Source organism: Pleurodeles waltl, chromosome 12 (genome assembly GCF_031143425.1).
Source record: "Pleurodeles waltl isolate 20211129_DDA chromosome 12, aPleWal1.hap1.20221129, whole genome shotgun sequence".
Classification (NCBI taxonomy): Eukaryota; Metazoa; Chordata; class Amphibia; order Caudata; family Salamandridae; genus Pleurodeles; species Pleurodeles waltl.
In genome coordinates, this window is record NC_090451.1 from 103,201,286 (window position 1) to 103,220,221 (window position 18,936).

At 48.8% G+C, this 18,936-nt stretch overlaps 1 protein-coding gene across 1 annotated transcript in view; it reads right to left on the bottom strand.

The window, feature by feature from the left end:
• COPS6 (COP9 signalosome subunit 6) overlaps positions 1 to 18,936 on the bottom strand; it is a 131,638-nt gene that overhangs the window by 62,632 nt on the left and 50,070 nt on the right. The window contains exons 5-6 of the mRNA XM_069216789.1: positions 11,692 to 11,754; positions 4,660 to 4,707 (exon numbers count right to left, since the gene is read on the bottom strand). Coding sequence (XP_069072890.1) covers positions 4,660 to 4,707; positions 11,692 to 11,754 — 111 coding nt within the window. The remainder of the gene's footprint in view (positions 1 to 4,659; positions 4,708 to 11,691; positions 11,755 to 18,936) is intronic.

The window sequence follows — 18,936 nt, forward strand, 5'->3', positions numbered from 1 at the left end:
GTTGTTATTCCGAATGGCAACACTTTGAATTGGTAATGTATTCCTTGGAATACGAACCTTAGGTATTTCCTGTGTGAAGGATGTATTGGTATATGGAAATACGCATCTTTTAGATCTAATGTTGTCATGTAGTCTTGCTGTTTGAGCAGGGGGATTACGTCTTGTAACGTGACCATGTGAAAGTGGTCTGATTTGATGTAGGTATTTAGTGTTCTGAGATCTAGTATTGGTCTCAGAGTTTTGTCCTTTTTGGGTATTAGAAAGTACAGTGAGTAAACTCCTGTGTTTTTCTGTTGAATTGGAACTAATTCTATTGCGTCCTTTTGTAGCAATGCTTGAACTTCTAGTCCTAGAAGATCTATATGTTGTTTTGACATATTGTGTGTTTTCGGTGGGACGTTTGGAGGGAATTGGCGAAATTCTATGCAATAACCATGCTGGATAATTGCTAAGACCCAAGTGTCTGTTGTTATTTCCTCCCAAAGTTTGTAAAATTGGCTTAGTCTTCCCCCCACAGGTGTTATGTGATGGGGGTGTGTGACTTGTGAGTCACTGCTTATTTTGAGGGGTTTTGGGGCCTTGGAATTTTCCTCTATTTTTTGGGAATTGGCCCCCTCTAAATTGCCCCCGAAAACCTCCCCTTTGATATTAACCCTGGTAGGTAGGCCTTGTTTGTGAGGTTGTGGTTTCTGTGGGTTGACCTCGAAACCCTCCCCTAAAAGGTGTCTTCCGAAATGTGCCTCTGCTCTGCGGGGAGTAGAGTACGCCCATGGCTTTGGCTGTATCGGTGTCCTTTTTGAGTTTTTCGATGGCAGTGTCTACTTCCGGCCCAAACAATTGCTGTTCATTAAACGGCATATTGAGCACAGCCTGCTGGATTTCCGGTTTGAACCCAGAAGTGCGCAGCCATGCGTGCCTTCGTATTGTGACTGCAGTGTTTATTGTCCTTGCAGCTGTATCTGCTGCATCCATGGAAGACCGTATCTGATTATTTAAGATACTTTGTCCCTCTTCCACCACCTGTTGCGCTCTTTTTTGGAACTCCTTGGGTAAGTGTTCGATGAAATGTTGCATTTCATCCCAGTGAGCCCTGTCGTATCTTGCCAAAAGTGCTTGTGAATTGGCAATACGCCACTGATTTGCTGCTTGTGCTGCAACCCTTTTTCCCGCAGCATCAAATTTGCGGCTCTCCTTGTCTGGAGGTGGTGCGTCGCCTGAGGTATGAGAGTTGGCTCTCTTACGAGCTGCCCCCACAACTACTGAGTCCGGTGTTAGTTGTGTTGTGATATATATTGGATCTGTGGGCGGTGGCTTATATTTTTTCTCCACCCTTGGAGTTATGGCTCTGCCTTTAACTGGATCCTGAAAAATTTGTTTTGAATGTCTTAGCATTCCTGGGAGCATGGGAAGGCATTGATACTGGCTATGGGTGGAGGATAGGGTGTTAAAGAGAAAGTCATCCTCAATTGGTTCCGAATGTAAGGAGACATTGTGAAACTCGGCTGCCCTTGCGACCACCTGTGTATAGGATGACTGTCCTCAGGTGGTGACGGTTTTGTAGGATAAGAGTCTGGGCTATTGTCAGACACTGGAGCATCGTAGAGGTCCCATGCATCGGGATCATCCTGACTCATTGTGGTATGAGCTGGTGAGTGCATCAGTGGTGGAGTTGTTGCTGGTGATGCATGTATTGATGGTGGTGGAGACGGTGGTGGGGTTGTTTTCCTTGCCACCTTTGCTTGTGGTTGCTTGTCCTTTTGTTGAAAGGCAAGTTTCCTTTTTATTTTGATTGGGGGAAGAGTGGTTATCTTCCCTGTGTCCTCATGAATATGAAGCCTTCTTTGCGTGTAGTCAGGCTCTACAGCTTGAAGCTCCTCTCCAAATCTGTGTAATTGGGAGGTTAATCCTTGTTCCTCTGTATAGGAACTAGTTTTCGGCTCCGAGGTTGGCTGTTTCGGAACCGAAACCTTTTCGGAAGTCTTTTTAGGCTCCGAAGAAACCTTCTTTATTTCGGCGTGGTGTCTCGGTGCCGAAATTCTTCGGTGCCGCTGTCTCTGTGCCGAAGTTTCTCGGAGCCGCTGTCTCGGCTCCGAGGTTGCTGTGTGGCGGTATCTCGACCGGAGTCGGATGACTTCGACACTAGCATGCCCTTTTTCGGTGCCTTGGATGGGTCACCTAGTTTTCGGGTTAAGCCATGGCCTGTTGGCGGTGGCGTCCCCTGGGCTTTTGTAGACTTCTTGTGAGTCTTGATTTTCGACGTCTTACTCACGGTTTGGTGTGTTTCTTCGGCGTCGAGTTCTTCAGAATCCGACTCGCGGATGGAGAAAGCTTCTTCTTCCTCCTCGAAGCGTTCTTGACCTGTCGGCGTGGACGCCATTTGCAGTCTCCTGGCTCTTCGGTCTCTCAGCGTCTTCCTCGACCGAAACGCTCGACAGGCTTCACAAGTATCCTCCTTGTGCTCGGGGGACAAGCACAAGTTACAGACCAGATGGTGATCCGTATACGGATACTTGTGATGGCATTTTGGGCAGAAGCGGAATGGGGTCCGTTCCATGAGCCATGAAGTCGCACGTGGCCGGGCCGACCAGGCCCCGACGGGGGATCGAAAAAACCCCAAAGGCCTACCGGAGATCTTCAGAATTCGGTGTCGATTTGTTCTAACTAACCCGATACCGAACGCAAACAATACTGACGTTTTTTGCCGAGATTCTAACTAACTTTCCGACCCGAAACACGGAGCGAAAAGGAACACGTCTGAACCCGATGGCGGAAAAAAAACAATCTAAGATGGAGTCGACGCCCATGCGCAATGGACTTGAAAGGGGAGGAGTCCCTCGGTCTCGTGACTCGAAAAGACTTCTTCGAAGAAAAACAACTTGTAACACTCCGAGCCCAACACCAGATGGCGGACTGTGCACAGCATGTGTATCTGCAGCTACACATGCCATCGAACATATATATATATATATATATATAGACACACACACACACACATACATACATACATAACAATACCCTGGAAGTCAACGCTGTTAGGGGAGACGCGCAGCACCACCTTGTAGTGCGCAAAGGTACTGCTAAAAAAGTTCCTGGATTCAGTTTGACGCCTAGGAAGTATTCAGAAGGTGAGAAATCTGTGGTTTGAAGGCTCTTTCATAAATCTGTTTTCAACAGTCCCTACAAGGTTTGAATCTGGTCGGGTTGGGAGGTGACTTAATTCCTTTATACACTGATTAAAAAAAAAAAAAAAATTATTAAATTACTCATCTAAGACTAAAGTAGTAGAGCTCTGAATAAAAGTCTTGTGGTACAGAAAAATATGAACTGGCGTCAAAGTACCTGGGTGGTGCTTAAAAGCGGTCCAGCTTGTTTCGTCCAGAGTGGAAAATAGTTGGTAAGGACCCACGCAACACCAGCTATCAGCATGCAGTAGTACTGCTTTTGAGTTTCCGGGTAAGGTCTGACACTTTCAAGAATATACACAAGAGGAGGAATCTGCCGTTAGAAGTATCAATCAAAAATGGCGCATTACTACTGGACAATCACAACACATCTCCAACATCCACATTTAGCAGAGTAAGAGAAGTGGTTAAAAATGGTCATGTCCATTATTTAAAAGCGAAACAAAAACCAGCAACCATTGAAATAGTGATAAATGTTAACCCGGATATGACGCTACCATGTCTGATGAAAGTGTGTACTTCGAAGGTATTAGTTCGGGATGGGACAGGAGCATTAATGTATCATCTCCCCTGCCTTCGTAATCCCATATCTTCTCACAACACCCCACTAATTATCCACTTATAGGGGGTTGTAGTTTCAACCTTTTTGTTACTTTACCATTTAATTCTATTTATTTTTTTACTGAAAACAAGGTTTTAAAATTTTTCACGGCGACACAATTTATTGGTTATTCTGAGATTGGTAAACATACAATGTATGTGAACTGCTGCATGCGTGTGTATCTGATTTTGAAAAAGTAACTTGTAAAACTCGAAGTTAACAGATATAAAATATTTAGGCAGTTTAGATGATAGTGCAGTAGAGCGTTCTCCTACTTTCCTAACAGCTACTGCATCCTCAATTAATGTTTAGTACTATATGAGGCGTTAAGGCTCAAATCTGTACCCTTATTCTGCAGCAGTCAGCATTAGTATGCATTGTTTTTTCTTTAGAAATACATCAACAATAGGCGCAGACATGGTCAGAATTCAAATACTGAGAAACCCCTCCACCCCCACAAAGATGGGGCTTAAGATCAGGTATATTACCCAGTGCATTGACACCAAAATCCACCTGTCGTATCACAGGAAATGTATGGAACAATAGGGGGAGTAGCCTTTAGGTAGAGAAGTGTTTCCTGGTGTCAGAGGATAGCTCATCCAGTAGGAGCAAGCAGAAGCCTCACAAGCACTGTTAATTTATTGTAAGTATTGCAAACTGTGAAACTGTTGGCAACACTGTCAGATAACACTGCAACTATGCTGGAAGAAGAATGCTTACGAGGAATGAATCGGCAAGAACTAACACGGCACTAGTGAAGAAAGTTGCTTGTGCATGTGCTATGGCCAGAATGCTCCACATACTGAAGCTATGCTGTGGACAAAGTATGGTGTTACCCCTCCAGGTGGCAGGCACAGCTATAAGGGAATCACTCACCTCTCCACTGATGATGTCAATTACAGATTCAAACACGCTGACAGGTAGCTGTGTAGTGAAAGGAAAAGTTAATCAGAATGATTGGAGCTGAATGAATTACTAGATCTGCCTTAAACAGCACCATATGAACTCTACTGCTGTCTGCAACAATCTTTCTTACTAGACTTTTTTCACTATCCTAAAACATCTGCAGGAAGGAAGGGGAGGAGGGCAGAAGCAGTCCAACACAGACAAAGGGAGGGAGAGAAGGAGGGCAGAAGTAGGCCAACACGGACAGAGGGAGGGAGTAGGCAAGCCAACACGGGCAAAGGGATGGAGGAAAGAGGCAAGCCAACACGGACAAAGGGAGGGAGGAAGGAGGCAAGCCAAAACGGACAAAGGGAGGGAGGAAGGAGGCAACTCAACACAGATAAAGGGAGGGCAGAGGCAACCCAACACGCATTAAGGAAGGGCAGAGGCAACCCAACAGGGACAAAAACAGGTAAGGCGGGCTGGGGACAGTCAACACAGAAAGGGAGGGCAGAGGCAAGCCAAAACGGACACAAGGAAGAAGGGAGGGCGGAGGCAAGCAAACACTGACAAAGGGAGAGCAGAGGCAAGCAAACACAGACAAAGGGAGAGCAGAGGCAAGCAAATACCGACAAAGGGAGAGCAGAGGCAAGCCAACACAGAAGAAGGGAGGGAGACAGGTCAGAGGCAAGCCAACATCGACAAAAGAAAGGAAAGGAAGGAGGGCAGAAGCAGGCCAACACAGACTAGGAAGGGAGGGAAGGAGGGCAGAAGCAGGCCAACACAGACTAGGAAGGGAGGGAAGGAGGGCAGAAGCAGGCCAACACAGACTAGGAAGGGAGGGAAGGAGGGCAGAAGCAGGCCAACACAGACTAGGAAGGGAGGGAAGGAGGGCAGAAGCAGGCCAACACAGACTAGGAAGGGAGGGAAGGAGGGCAGAAGCAGGCCAACACAGACAAGGAAGGGAGGGAAGGAGGGCAGAAGCACGCCAACACAGACTAGGAAGGGAGGGAAGGAGGGAAGAAGCAGGCCAACACAGACTAGGAAGGGAGGGAAGGAGGGCAGAAGCAGGCCAACACAGACTAGGAAGGGGAGGGAAGGAGGGCAGAAGCAGGCCAACACAGACTAGGAAGGGAGGGAAGGAGGTCAGAAGTAGGCCAACACAGACAAGGAAGGGAAGGAGGGAGGAGGCAAGCCCACATGGACAAAGGGAGGGCAGGAGGGTGGAGGCAAATCAACATGGAAAAAAAGGGAGGGATGGAGGGAGGACAGAGGCAAGCCAACACAGAGAGAAGGAGAGGGGGAGGAGGCAAGCCAACACGGACAAAGAGAGGGGGGGAGGAGGCAAGCCAACACAGACAAAGGGAGGGAGGAAGGAGGCAAGCCAACACGGACAAAGGGAGGGAGGAAGGAGGCAAGCCAGCACGGACAAAGGGAGGGAGGAAGGAGGCAAGCCAGCATGGACAAAGGGAGGGAGGAAGGAGGCAAGCCAACACGGACAAAGGGAGGGAGGAAGGAGGCAAGCCAACACGGACAAAGGGAGGGAGGAAGGAGGCAAGCCAGCACGGACAAAGGGAGGGAGGAAGGAGGCAAGCCAGCACGGACAGAGGGAGGAAGGAGGCAAGCCAGCACGGACAGAGGGAGGAAGGAGGCAAGCCAACACGGACAAAGGGAGGGAGGAAGGAGGCAAGCCAACACGAATAAAAGAAAGGGAGGGCAGAGGCAAGCCAACACGAATAAAAGAAAGGGAGGGCAGAGGCAAGCCAACACGAATAAAAGAAAGGGAGGGCAGAGGCAAGCCAACACAGATAAAGGGAGGGCAGAGGCAAGCCAACACAGATAAAGGGAGGGCAGAGGCAAGCCAACACAGATAAAGGGAGGGCAGAGGCAAGCCAACACAGATAAAGGGAGGGCAGAGGCAAGCCAACACAGATAAAGGGAGGGCAGAGGCAAGCCAACACAGATAAAGGGAGGGCAGAGGCAAGCCAACACAGATAAAGGGAGGGCAGAGGCAAGCCAACACAGATAAAGGGAGGGCAGAGGCAAGCCAACACAGATAAAGGGAGGGAGACAGGGCAGAGGCAAGCAAACACAGATAAAGGGAGGGAGACAAGGCAGAGGCAAGCAAACAAAAACAAAGGGACGAGGGAAGGAGGGCAGAAGCAAGCCAATACAGACAAAGGGAGGGAGGGAGGAGGCAAGCCCACTCGGACAAAGGGAGGGAGGGAGGGCTGAGGAAAGCCAACATGGACAGAGGGCAGAGGCAAGCCAACACGGCCATAGGGAGGAAGGGAGGGCAGAGGCAAGCCAACATGGACAAAGGAAGGGAGGGAGGGCAGAGGCAAGTCTACACGGACAAAGGGAGGGAGGGAGGGCAGAGGCAAGCCAACATGGACAAAGGGAGGGAGGGAGGGCAGAGGCAAGCCAACATGGACAAAGGGAGGGAGGGAGGCAAGCCAAGCCAACAAGTACAAAGGGAGGGAGGGAGGTCAGAGGCAGGCCAACTCGGACAAAGGGAGGGCAGAGGCAAGCCAACACAGACAAAGGGAGGGAGGGAGGTCAGAGGCAAGCCAACACGGACAAAGGGAGGGCAGATGCAAGCCAACATGGACATAGGAAGGGAGGGTGGAGGCAAGCCGACACAGACACAGGGAAGTAGGAGGGGCAGAGGCAAGCCAACACAGACTAGGAAGGGAGGGAAGGAGGGCAGAAGCAGGCCAACACAGACAAGGAAGGGAGGGAAGGAGGGCAGAAGCAGGCCAACACACACTAGGAAGGGAGGGAAGGGGCGAAGAAGCAGGCCAACACAGACTAGGAAGGGAGGGAAGGAGGGCAGAAGCAGGCCAACACAGACTAGGAAGGGAGGGAAGGAGGGCAGAAGCAGGCCAACACAGACTAGGAAGGGAGGGAAGGAGGGCAGAAGTAGGCCAACACAGACAAGGAAGGGAAGGAGGGAGGAGGCAAGCCAACACGGACAAAGGGAGGGAGGAAGGAGGCAAGCCAAAACGGACAAAGGGAGTGAGGAAGGAGGCAACTCAACACAGATAAAGGGAGGGCAGAGGCAACCCAACACGCATTAAGGAAGGGCAGAGGCAACCCAACAGGGACAAAAACAGGTAAGGCGGGCTGGGGACAGTCAACACAGAAAGGGAGGGCAGAGGCAAGCCAAAACGGACACAAGGAATAAGGGAGGGCGGAGGCAAGCAAATACCGACAAAGGGAGAGCAGAGGCAAGCCAACACAGAAGAAGGGAGGGAGACAGGTCAGAGGCAAGCCAACATCGACAAAAGGAAGGAGGGCAGAAGCAGGCCAACACAGACTAGGAAGGGAGGGAAGGAGGGCAGAAGCAGGCCAACACAGACTAGGAAGGGAGAGAAGGAGGGCAGAAGCAGGCCAACACAGACAAGGAAGGGAGGGAAGGAGGGCAGAAGCAGGCCAACACAGACAAGGAAGGGAGGGAAGGAGGGCAGAAGCAGGCCAACACAGACTAGGAAGGGAGGGAAGGAGGGCAGAAGTAGGCCAAAACAGACAAGGAAGGGAAGGAGGGAGGAGGCAAGCCCACATGGACAAAGGGAGGGCGGAAGGGTGGAGGCAAATCAACATGGAAAAAAAGGGAGGGATGGAGGGAGGACAGAGGCAAGCCAACACAGAGAGAAGGAGAGGGGGAGGAGGCAAGCCAACACGGACAAAGAGAGGGGGGGGAGGAGGCAAGCCAACACAGACAAAGGGAGGGAGGAAGGAGGCAAGCCAACACGGACAAAGGGAGGGAGGAAGGAGGCAAGCCAACACGGACAAAGGGAGGGAGGAAGGAGGCAAGCCAACACGGACAAAGGGAGGGAGGAAGGAGGCAAGCCAACACAGATAAAGGGAGGAAGGAGGCAAGCCAACACAGATAAAGGGAGGAAGGAGGCAAGCCAACACAGATAAAGGGAGGGCAGAGGCAAGCCAACACAGATAAAGGGAGGGCAGAGGCAAGCCAACACAGATAAAGGGAGGGCAGAGGCAAGCCAACACAGATAAAGGGAGGGCAGAGGCAAGCCATCACAGATAAAGGGAGGGAGACAGGGCAGAGGCAAGCAAACACAGATAAAGGGAGGGAGACAAGGCAGAGGCAAGCCAACACAGATAAAGGGAGGGAGACAGGGCAGAGGCAAGCCAACACAGATAATGGGAGGGAGACAGGACAGAGGCAAGCAAACAAAAACTAAGGGACGAGGGAAGGAGGGCAGAAGCAAGCCAATACAGACAAAGGGAGTGAGGGAGGAGGCAAGCCCACTCGGACAAAGGGAGGGAGGGAGGGCTGAGGCAACCCAACACGGACAAAAACGGGGAAGGAGGGCTGGGGACAGTCAACACAGACAAAGGGAGGGCAGAGGCAAGCCAAAACGGACACAAGGAGGAAGGGAGGGCGGAGGCAAGCTAACACAGATAAAGGGAGGGAGACCGGGCAGAGGCAAGCCAACACAGACAAAGGGAGGGCAGAGGCAAGCCAAAACGGACACACGGAGGAAGAGAGGGCAGCAGCAAGCCAACACAGATAAAGGGAGGGAGACAGGGCAGAGGCAAGCCAACACAGATAAAGGAAGGGAGACAGGGCAGAGGCAAGCCAACACAGATAAAGGGAGGGAGACAGGGCAGAGGCAAGCCAACACAGATAAAGGGAGGGAGACAGGGCAGAGGCAAGCAAACAAAAACAAAGGGACGAGGGAAGGAGGGCAGAAGCAAGCCAATACAGACAAAGGGAGGGAGGGAGGAGGCAAGCCCACTCGGACAAAGGGAGGGAGGGCAGAGGCAACCCAACACGGACAAAAACGGGGAAGGTAGGCTGGGGACAGTCAACACAGACAAAGGGAGGGCAGAGGCAAGCCAAAACGGACACAAGGAGGAAGGAAGGGCGGAGGCAAGCGAACACAGATAAAGGGAGGGAGACCGGGCAGAGGCAAGCCAACACAGATAAAGGGAGGGACACAGGGCAGAGGCAAGCCAACACAGATAAAGAGAGGGAGACAGGGCAGAGGCAAGCGAACACAGATAAAGGGAGGGAGACAGGGCAGAGGCAAGCGAACACAGATAAAGGGAGGGAGACCGGGCAGAGGCAAGCCAACACAGATAAAGGGAGGGACACAGGGCAGAGGCAAGCCAACACAGATAAAGAGAGGGAGACAGGGCAGAGGCAAGCCAACACAGATAAAGAGAGGGAGACAGGGCAGAGGCAAGCCAACACAGATAAAGGGAGGGACACAGGGCAGAGGCAAGCCAACACAGATAAAGGGAGGGAGACAGGGCAGAGGCAAGCAAACAAAAACAAAGGGACGAGGGAAGGAGGGCAGAAGCAAGCCAATACAGACAAAGGGAGGGAGGGAGGAGGCAAGCCCACTCGGACAAAGGGAGGGAGGGAAGGCTGAGGAAAGCCAACATGGACAGAGGGCAGAGGCAAGCCATCACGGCCACAGGGAGGAAGGGAGGGCAGAGGCAAGCCAACATGGACAAAGGAAGGGAGGGAGGGCAGAGGCAAGTCTACACGGACAAAGGGAGGGAGGGAGGGCCGAGGCAAGCCAACATGGACAAAGGGAGGGAGGGATGCAAACCAAGCCAACAAGTACAAAAGGAGGGAGGGAGGTCAGAGGCAAGCCAACACGGACAAAGGGAGGGAGGTCAGAGGCAAGCCAACACAGACAAAGGGAGGGAGGGAGGTCAGAGGCAAGCCAACACAGACAAAGGGAGGGAGGGAGGTCAGAGGCAAGCCAACACGGACAAAGGGAGGGCAGATGCAAGCCAACATGGACAAAGGAAGGGAGGGTGGAGGCAAGCCGACACAGACACAGGGAGGTAGGAGGGGCAGAGGCAAGCCAACACAGACAAAGGGAAGGAGGGAAGGTGGAGGCAAGCCAACATGGACAAAGGGAGGGAGGGAAGGTGGTGGCAAGCCTACACAGACAAAGGGAGGGAGGGAGGTCAGAGGCAAGCCAACACGGACAAAGGGAGGGAGGTCAGAGGCAAGCCAACACAGACACAGGGAGGTAGGAGGGGCAGAGGCAAGCCAACACAGACAAAGGGAAGGAGGGAAGGTGGAGGCAAGCCAACATGGACAAGGAGTGTGGGAAGGTGGTGGCAAGCCAACATGGACAAAGGGAGGGAAGGTGGTGGCAAGCCAACATGGACAAAGGGAGGGAAGGTGGTGGCAAGCCAACACGGACAAAGGGAGGTAGGGCAGAGGCAAGCCAACACGGACAAAGGGAGGTGGGGCGGAGGCAAGCCAACACGGACAAAGGGAGGTGGGGCAGCAAGCCAACACGGAAAGGGAGGGTGGTGTGGGTGGTGCAGACAACATGAGCATGGACGAGGGAGGGCACGCCAACACGGACAAGGGTGGGAGGAACAAAGATGAGGGAGGTCAGGGGGCACGCCAACACTGACGATGGGAGGGTGGACGGGGGCAAGGCAACATGGACAATAGGAGGGAGGGTGCTATCAGGGCTATATCGACAAAGGGAGGGAGAGTGTTAGCAATGCAGCACACTCATTGGGAGGGAAGGTGGAGGTTACCTACATCTGACAAGGAAAGAGGTGGTGGGGGCAAGGCAATATGGACAAAGAGGGGGTGGGTACAGGCAAGTCAACATAGACAAGGCAAGGAGGGATGGTAGGTGAGGCTAGTCAACAGACAGTGGAGGAACACAGAGGGGAGAAGTACACGAGAAGGGGTAGTTGGGGGGGAAAAAAAAAAAAAAACAGCAGCCTGGTAGAGTGGTTAAACATAAAGGGGAAAAATGAGCACTTAAAGAAATGAGCAGTGAAAAGAGTTAAGTAATGTGCACATGCTACAGGGAAGGGGCAAACATATGAAAAGAAAGCAAGCCTACTGTAACTGACCAATAAGAAGCAAGCAAATGATTGACAATAAAGCCAACCAATTGCAAGTAATGGGCGGCCTCCAAGCCCCTTATTGTAAACAACAGTCTTGCATGCCCGGTCGCAGGCTCAGCCGTACAATGTACAGCAGCGCTGTACAGCATTACTCACATCTGTGTGCTTGGTCATCGGATTCAATTTTAGGAACAGCGGGCTCTCGATGATCTCACATATCTGGTTGTAAAAAAAGATACACAAATGGGTTAAGCAACAGTAAAAGACCAACCAACAGAGAATGCCATTGGAACGAACAAGAGACAGACCCTGAATGATGTCTTAAGTGTGTGGTGCATGCATTTTGTGTATTTGCGGCACACAAGATTTATTAGCAATTCCACTAACTCAATTCATACTCTAGTGCCACGTCGCCAGTTGGTCACTCACAGCATGAGATTTGCTGACATTTGTATGTTTATTGTTTAAGTATAGTTTCGAATTCTACAATTCATTTACTAGTTCTGTACTCACGTGTCCCCCGCCCCCCCCCCCAAAGTCAAGAGCTGGCAACGTCCTTAGAATGATAATGCACGATACAACTGTTAAAGCTTCGTAGTTCAACCAAATAAACCCCATGAATATGTAAGACCGAATGTAAGAGGAAACAAGCAATAGCATTGAACTGAAGGACTCACAGTAGCAAAACCGGTTACCAGAGGGCAGGAAGGCACAAGAGAGGGTTAGGAGATATAAAGGGTGGAGTGCTTACAGTGTGAGCAATCCGGAACTGGTGGATAGTTAAGAATGGGAGATGAAGATGCCAGGACAAGTGAAAAAGAACCAGGTACTCATGTCTATAAACCAACACAGAGGCTGGCATGCATACAGACCATGCTGGCACACATACTGTCCCACACAACACACAGACCGCATGTACGTAAGCAGAGATTAGAGGACGACTTTAGGGCACATGGATGTCTGGATGAATGTTTGTAGTCCACTTATATGCATTTCTGACAAAAAGCAGAGGAAAGACTGGTGTCAAAGTCTAAGCAACCCATGACTATTTGCTAGAGAAAGCAATTTACAGGGTTATAAAACAGTTCTAGCACCACCCTGAGTCAATCACTGCCCTGGTTGTTTCTTTGCTGTAATCATACACAGACAGCATTAAAATTCAGCAGTTGCATTCATATGTAACACACATCGGTTTACAAGATTATTCAATTTACACCACATATTGAAGACTAGATTATAAAGATCAGTTGTAAATTTGCACACACAGGACTAGACCCTTGGATGGGTGCAGAATTAAGACTCCTGGCTATTAATGCTTCTTCCCGGAAGTACCTCCTTAAAACTAGAGACAGACAGGTTTCCAGGAATAAATGGTTACTTGTAGTCTTGGTTCTGCATCGTAGTCTTCTTCTTTATTGTCAAATGTTAGACTAATTCCCCACTGGGTGCTGGGATCCCAGCACACGTAATCCACATTTATGAATCAATGTAAACTCTACTACGCCAAACTACACTGCATTAAACTCTGAACAGCTGCCCAAGTGTTTAAAAATAAAGAACAAAAAAAAGTTGTGCACCCTTAAGAAGTTTTAGAGGATTTCCATCCTAAGATACCTTGTACTGGCAGTTGCCTCTCAGATCCAGTTCTGTACAGCAGCTAAGTATTGATATAGAAAAACAAGCTTTCTGGGCTTTATCCACGTGGCCGAAAAGAAGCTAGAGGGGCAAGGGTTGTTCATGCTATCAAATGAAGAACAAGTTAACTTGTTGAGAGAGCGTTTGGGAAGCGTGGCTGGATTATTGAAGAATACTGGTAATAGTCTGATTGATATGAAATTCTGAAACCACCTTGCATAAAAAGAAAAGTGGAATCCTCATTACCCTGTCAAAGAAAATACGCAGTCCACCCAAGTCTAAAAGGGTTTATTGACAAAAGAAAATTTAATAGTCTGTGAATCGCAGAATCACCCAGCCTTGTTTGGAATTTCACCAAACATAGCTGGGTGGAGCAAGCTTGCTGAGCTATGGCAAGGCATAAATGTATGCACTAGTGCTTGTAAATATAGTCATGTTTAATTGCAGTTCTTTTAAAAAAATAAAATTAAAAAAATAAAGGAGAAACAGGTTAAACAACATTCAAACAGTAACAATATGAAAACATTTCACTTGAGCAAACTAGTTATTTTTTGTCAACTTAGGACAAAAGATGTGCACAGACTGGCATCACAGATGAGGCTTCCTGTGGGCAAAGGTCACATGAGCAAGAAAACATGGCTGAAACAAGTTATGTTGACCCTAATGAAATTATCTTATTCCACAACCCTAGTAGCACTGACAGCAAGAAAGGTTTAACAGCTGATAGAGCTTGCCTCTCACTGATCTTCCTGCCTGCCAAAAGGTTCAGTTTAGATGCCAGCCTCGTGTGATGAAAGTTATGGTTCACATACGTCAATGTCTGGGTCAGTCAGGGACAATACGTAGTAATGTTACTTTGGAGTTCAGCACTTTCACTATCACCACTGGAATTAGAAGTATGGGAAGAAAAGTGTTTCGTAACATCTCTGACCAATTCAGCAAAATGGCATTGCAGAGAAAACCTTGTTTGCATCTTGTGGAGGCAACGTTTCGGCATTTAGCGTTTCGTGCTGTGGCAAGTAAGTCTAATAAGAAAAATCCCGTATTGGAAGATGCACTGCAGTACTTTGTTGTCTAATACCCACTTGTGGCTTGGTTGGAAGAATCAGCTGAGGAGGTATGTTTTTAGATTTTCTTGTCCTATTGAGATGAGCTACCTTTATGAGCAAGTTTCTGGCTAGGAGCCATAACCACCTATTTTGAGTGTTCAGAGATAATGGTCTGGATCTGCTGTTGCTTAGTAATGCATCGTAGGTGTGTTGCCTGTCTGCACTATAGTTCAAAACACTGGAAGGCATGGTAGGATGCCAGTTAGGTGAACAGTAGGAAGTGGATGCAATAAAACCTCCCTGTTGGCTTCCGTAAGACTTGAACTGTTAGTTTCCTTAGGCATGTGCCCCAACTTATGGGAGAGGCATCTGATTCAACTGCTTAGCCAGGATGATTCTAAAGTAATGTTGCCAGCTGCATTATATTATTTTTCTTGCACCATCACAGTAGGGATTGCCTGGCTGCACAGTGACAGCTTACGTTTGCCATTCCAGCTGCCCTTTCCTTACAACCATTATTGTGCTAGGGACTGCTGAAGAGGTTTCATGTGGAGTCTTGCATTTCTTACTGTAGCGAGGTAGGAGTTCATTTACCTCAGCAGTAACAAAATGTTTGGTGACTTTACGAGAATATCACCGTAGGAAATCTATCTTTTCTGTGTGGTCAACTCAGATTTTTGTTGCCTTATGTTGCAGACTATATTTTTGCTGGATTTAGAACTGTGCACTTTACCCTGCTATCCAGAAGTGAAGTTCCTCTCCTCCTTTTGAAATGCTTGAATTGGCATAACTCTAATTGGCATATTTAACTTGCCTACAGGTCCCTAGAGTATATGGCACTAATTGTACCCAGGGCCTGGAAGTTAATGCCACTAGTTAACTGCAGCATCTACTGTACCGTCCACTACAGTGGCAGGGCAGATATGGCTTTAGGTCTACGACCATAGCTTACTTGTTGCACTGTAAAAACTGCAATTTGACCTGTCAAAATAAACCCTTTGACAGGTAAAAATCTCCAATTTAAATATTAATATGTCACTCCTATGTAGGCATTATAGCCCACAAGGCAGATTCCACAGTATTTAAAAGTAGGATACATAGAAAGTTAATGCTAAAATGTTATCACAGCAAATATCAACCAAGAGCTATTTCCACTGTGGCAGGCCTAACTGTCCTACGTAGAAAACTAGGGTACAGATTAGAATACTAAGACTGTAGCTCGAGAGTGGGTATCACTAGAAGAATTCAAATAGTTGTTTAATAGTTATTCAAAATTCAATGGTGAAGTCGTATTTTTATAAATGTTAGGAAAAGTACCTTAAGTTACAGTTTCCCTGCTTGAGGTTCCTGTATGCTCATTTGAATTAACTCTCTAGCATCTTCCAACCAGTAATTACCTTGAATAGGTTTAAATGCCTCCAAAGAGCAAACAAAAGGTTGTCCTAACGAGGCGAAAATGACTCATCTGAACTCTTGCAGAACATGCAGGGTGGTGGATGTTGACATCCTTTTTGACACTAGAGTGTCAACGCTGTTTGAGTTTCAAATCCTGCTCGACTCGTCCACTAGGTTTACAATCTAAAGGGGAGAGAACAGGATGCCAAAAAAAATCTTATGGATCTCAGTCTGGTCGCTGAAGGACTATGCTTTTGTGCTAACAGACTCCTGTCTCAGTTTATTGTGGGTATAGTGGCTGCTTCAAGCTGGATTTTAGTGTTGGATACGAGAGGACACTAGGATTACCATAGTACACCCCCCCCCCTACCAACACAGTCCTCAGAGCCCACATTTAGTGTGGCCAAAAGACTTGAACCATGTTAAAAATGCCCACAGTTGGTAGGCTTGACGCCAGGAACTTTGAGAGCCTTGAAATCTACTTGTGTGGAAATGGTGTTCCAACATTGAATGCCATGATGCCGACAAATGCTATTACGTGGAGTGGGTCATAGATGGAGACAAGATTGTGTCTCAATGTTGAAGATCTTTCTGACACCAAGAACTGGTGATGCTTTGGCGTTAAGAGATCCTGCTGACTGAATATGATGGTGCTGGACCATTAGCCGACGTTGGGTCCTATGTCTAGATGTCTAGCAGGATCCATGGTATTGAGAGTAACAAAAGTGGCAGTTCTTTCTTTTCTGGTCTCTCCTGCATTTATTCTCCCTGGATCCCTCTATTTACGAGTCCTCTAGTAGTAAAAGATGATTCTTCTCTGGAGGACCTTTCTGACTTCTTCCTGTCCTTGGCTTGAAGTTCATTTACTTTTCCCTTCAACAAGATGTCTTCTTAGACTTTAAATGTCCTTTTGGATTTTTGTCAAAAAAAACTCCATGGTGGAATGTCAACTTGGAAAGTAAATCACACAGACACAGTTTTTTGCCTGCCACATAAAGGGAATAAAAAAAAATAAAAAAAGGTGAAAGCATTCCAACTTGAACATTAGGCAAAAAAAACTAAAAAAGCTGGAAATTGCTTTCTGGGGATGGAAGACTCAATTTTTTTTTTTTTTTTTTTAAATGGTTGTAGGAAGTTGGCTCTGTATGCACTATTTCAAAGTAAGGAATAGTATGCACAGAGTCCAAGGGTTCCCCTTAGAGATAAGATAGTGGCAAAAAGAGATAATACTAATGCTCTATTTTGTGGTAGTGTGGTCGAGCAGTAGGCTTATCAAAGGAGTAGTGGTAAGCATTTGTTGTACATACACACAGGCAATAAATGAGGAACACACACTCAGAGACAAATCCAGGCCAATAGGTTTTGTTATAGAAAAATATATTTTCTTAGTTTATTTTAAGAACCACAGGTTCAAATTCTACATGTAATATCTAATTTGAAAGGTATTGCAGGTAAGTACTTTAGGAACTTTGAATAATCACAGTAGCATATATACTTTTTACATAAAACACAATAAGCTGTTTTAAAAGTGGACACTTAGTGCAATTTTCACAGTTCCTGGGGGATGTAAAGTATTGTTAGTTCTTGCAGGTAAGTAAACCACCTACGGGGTTCAAATTGGGGTCCAAGGTAGCCCACCGTTGGGGGTTTAGAGCAACCCCAAAGTCACCACACCAGCAGCTCAGGGCCGGTCAGGTGCAGAGTTCAAAGTGGTGCCCAAAACGCATAGGCTTCAATGGAGAGAAGGGAGTGCCCGGTTCCAGTCTGCCAGCAGGTAAGTACCCGCGTCTTCGGAGGGCATACCAGGGGGGTTTTGTAGGGCACCGGGGGGGACACAAGTCCACACAGAAAGTACACCCTCAGCAGCGCGGGGGCGGCCGGGTGCAGTGTGCAAACAAGCGTCGGGTTCGCAATGCAAATCAATGGGAGACCAAGGGGTCTCTTCAGCGGTGCAGGCAGGCAAGGGGGGGGGCTCCTCGGGGTAGCCACCACCTGGGCAAGGGAGAGGGCCTCCTGGGGGTCACTCCTGCACTGAAGTTCCGATCCTTCAGGTGCTGGGGGCTGCGGGTGCAGGGTCTTTTCCAGCCGTCGGGATTTTAGAGTCAGGCAGTCGCGGTCAGGGGGAGCCTCGGGATTCCCTCTGCAGGCGTCGCTGTGGGGGCTCAGGGGGGACAACTTTGGTTACTCACAGTCTTGGAGTCACCGAAGGGTCCTCCCTGTAGCGTTGTTTCTCCACCAGTCGAGTCGGGGTCGCCGGGTGCAGTGTTGCAAGTCTCACGCTTCTTGCGGGGATTGCAGGGGTCTTTAAATCTGCTCCTCTGAAACAAAGTTGCAGTCTTTGTGGAACAGGGCCGCTGTCCTCAGGAGTTTCTAGTCTTTCTTGAAGCAGGGCAGTCCTCTGACGATTCAGAGATCGCTGGTCCTGGGAAAGCGTCGCTGGAGCAGGTTTCTTTAGAAGGCAGGAGACAGGCCGGTAGGACTGGGGCCAAAGCAGTTGGTGTCTTCTTTCTTCTTCTGCAGGGGTTTTCAGCTCAGCAGTCCTCTTCTTCTTGTAAGTTGCAGGAATCTAAATTCTTAGGTTCAGGGAAGCCCTTAAATACTAAATTTAAGGGCGTGTTTAGGTCTGGGGGTTAGTAGCCAATGGCTACTAGCCCTGAGGGTGGGTACACCCTCTTTGTGCCTCCTCCCAAGGGGATGGTGTCACATTCCTATCCCTATTGGGGGAATCCTCCATCTGCAAGATGGAGGATTTTTAAAAGTCAGAGTCACTTCAGCTCAGGACACCTTAGGGGCTGTCCTGACTGGCCAGTGACTCCTCCTTGTTATTCTCATTATCTCTTCCGGCCTTGCCGCCAAAAGTGGGGCCGTGACCGGAGGGGGTGGGCAACTCCACTAGCTGGAGTGCCCTGTGGTGCTGGAACAAAGGGGGTAAGCCTTTGAGGCTCACCGCCAGGTGTTACAGCTCCTGCCTGGGGGAGGTGTTAGCATCTCCACCCAGTGCAGGCTTTGTTACAGGCCACAGAGTGACAAAGGCACTCTCCCCATGTGGCCAGCAACATGTCTCGAGTGTGGCAGGCTGCTAGAAACCAGTCAGCCTACACGGGTAGTTGGTTTAAGTTTCAGCGGGCATCTCTAAGGTGCCCTCTGGGGTGTATTTTACAATAAAATGTACACTGGCATCAGTGTGCATTTATTGTGCTGAGAAGTTTGATACCAAACTTCCCAGTTTTCAGTGTAGCCATTATGGTGCTGTGGAGTCAGTGTTTGACAGACTCCCAGACCATATACTCTTATGGCTACCCTTGTAGGAAGTTGGCTCTGT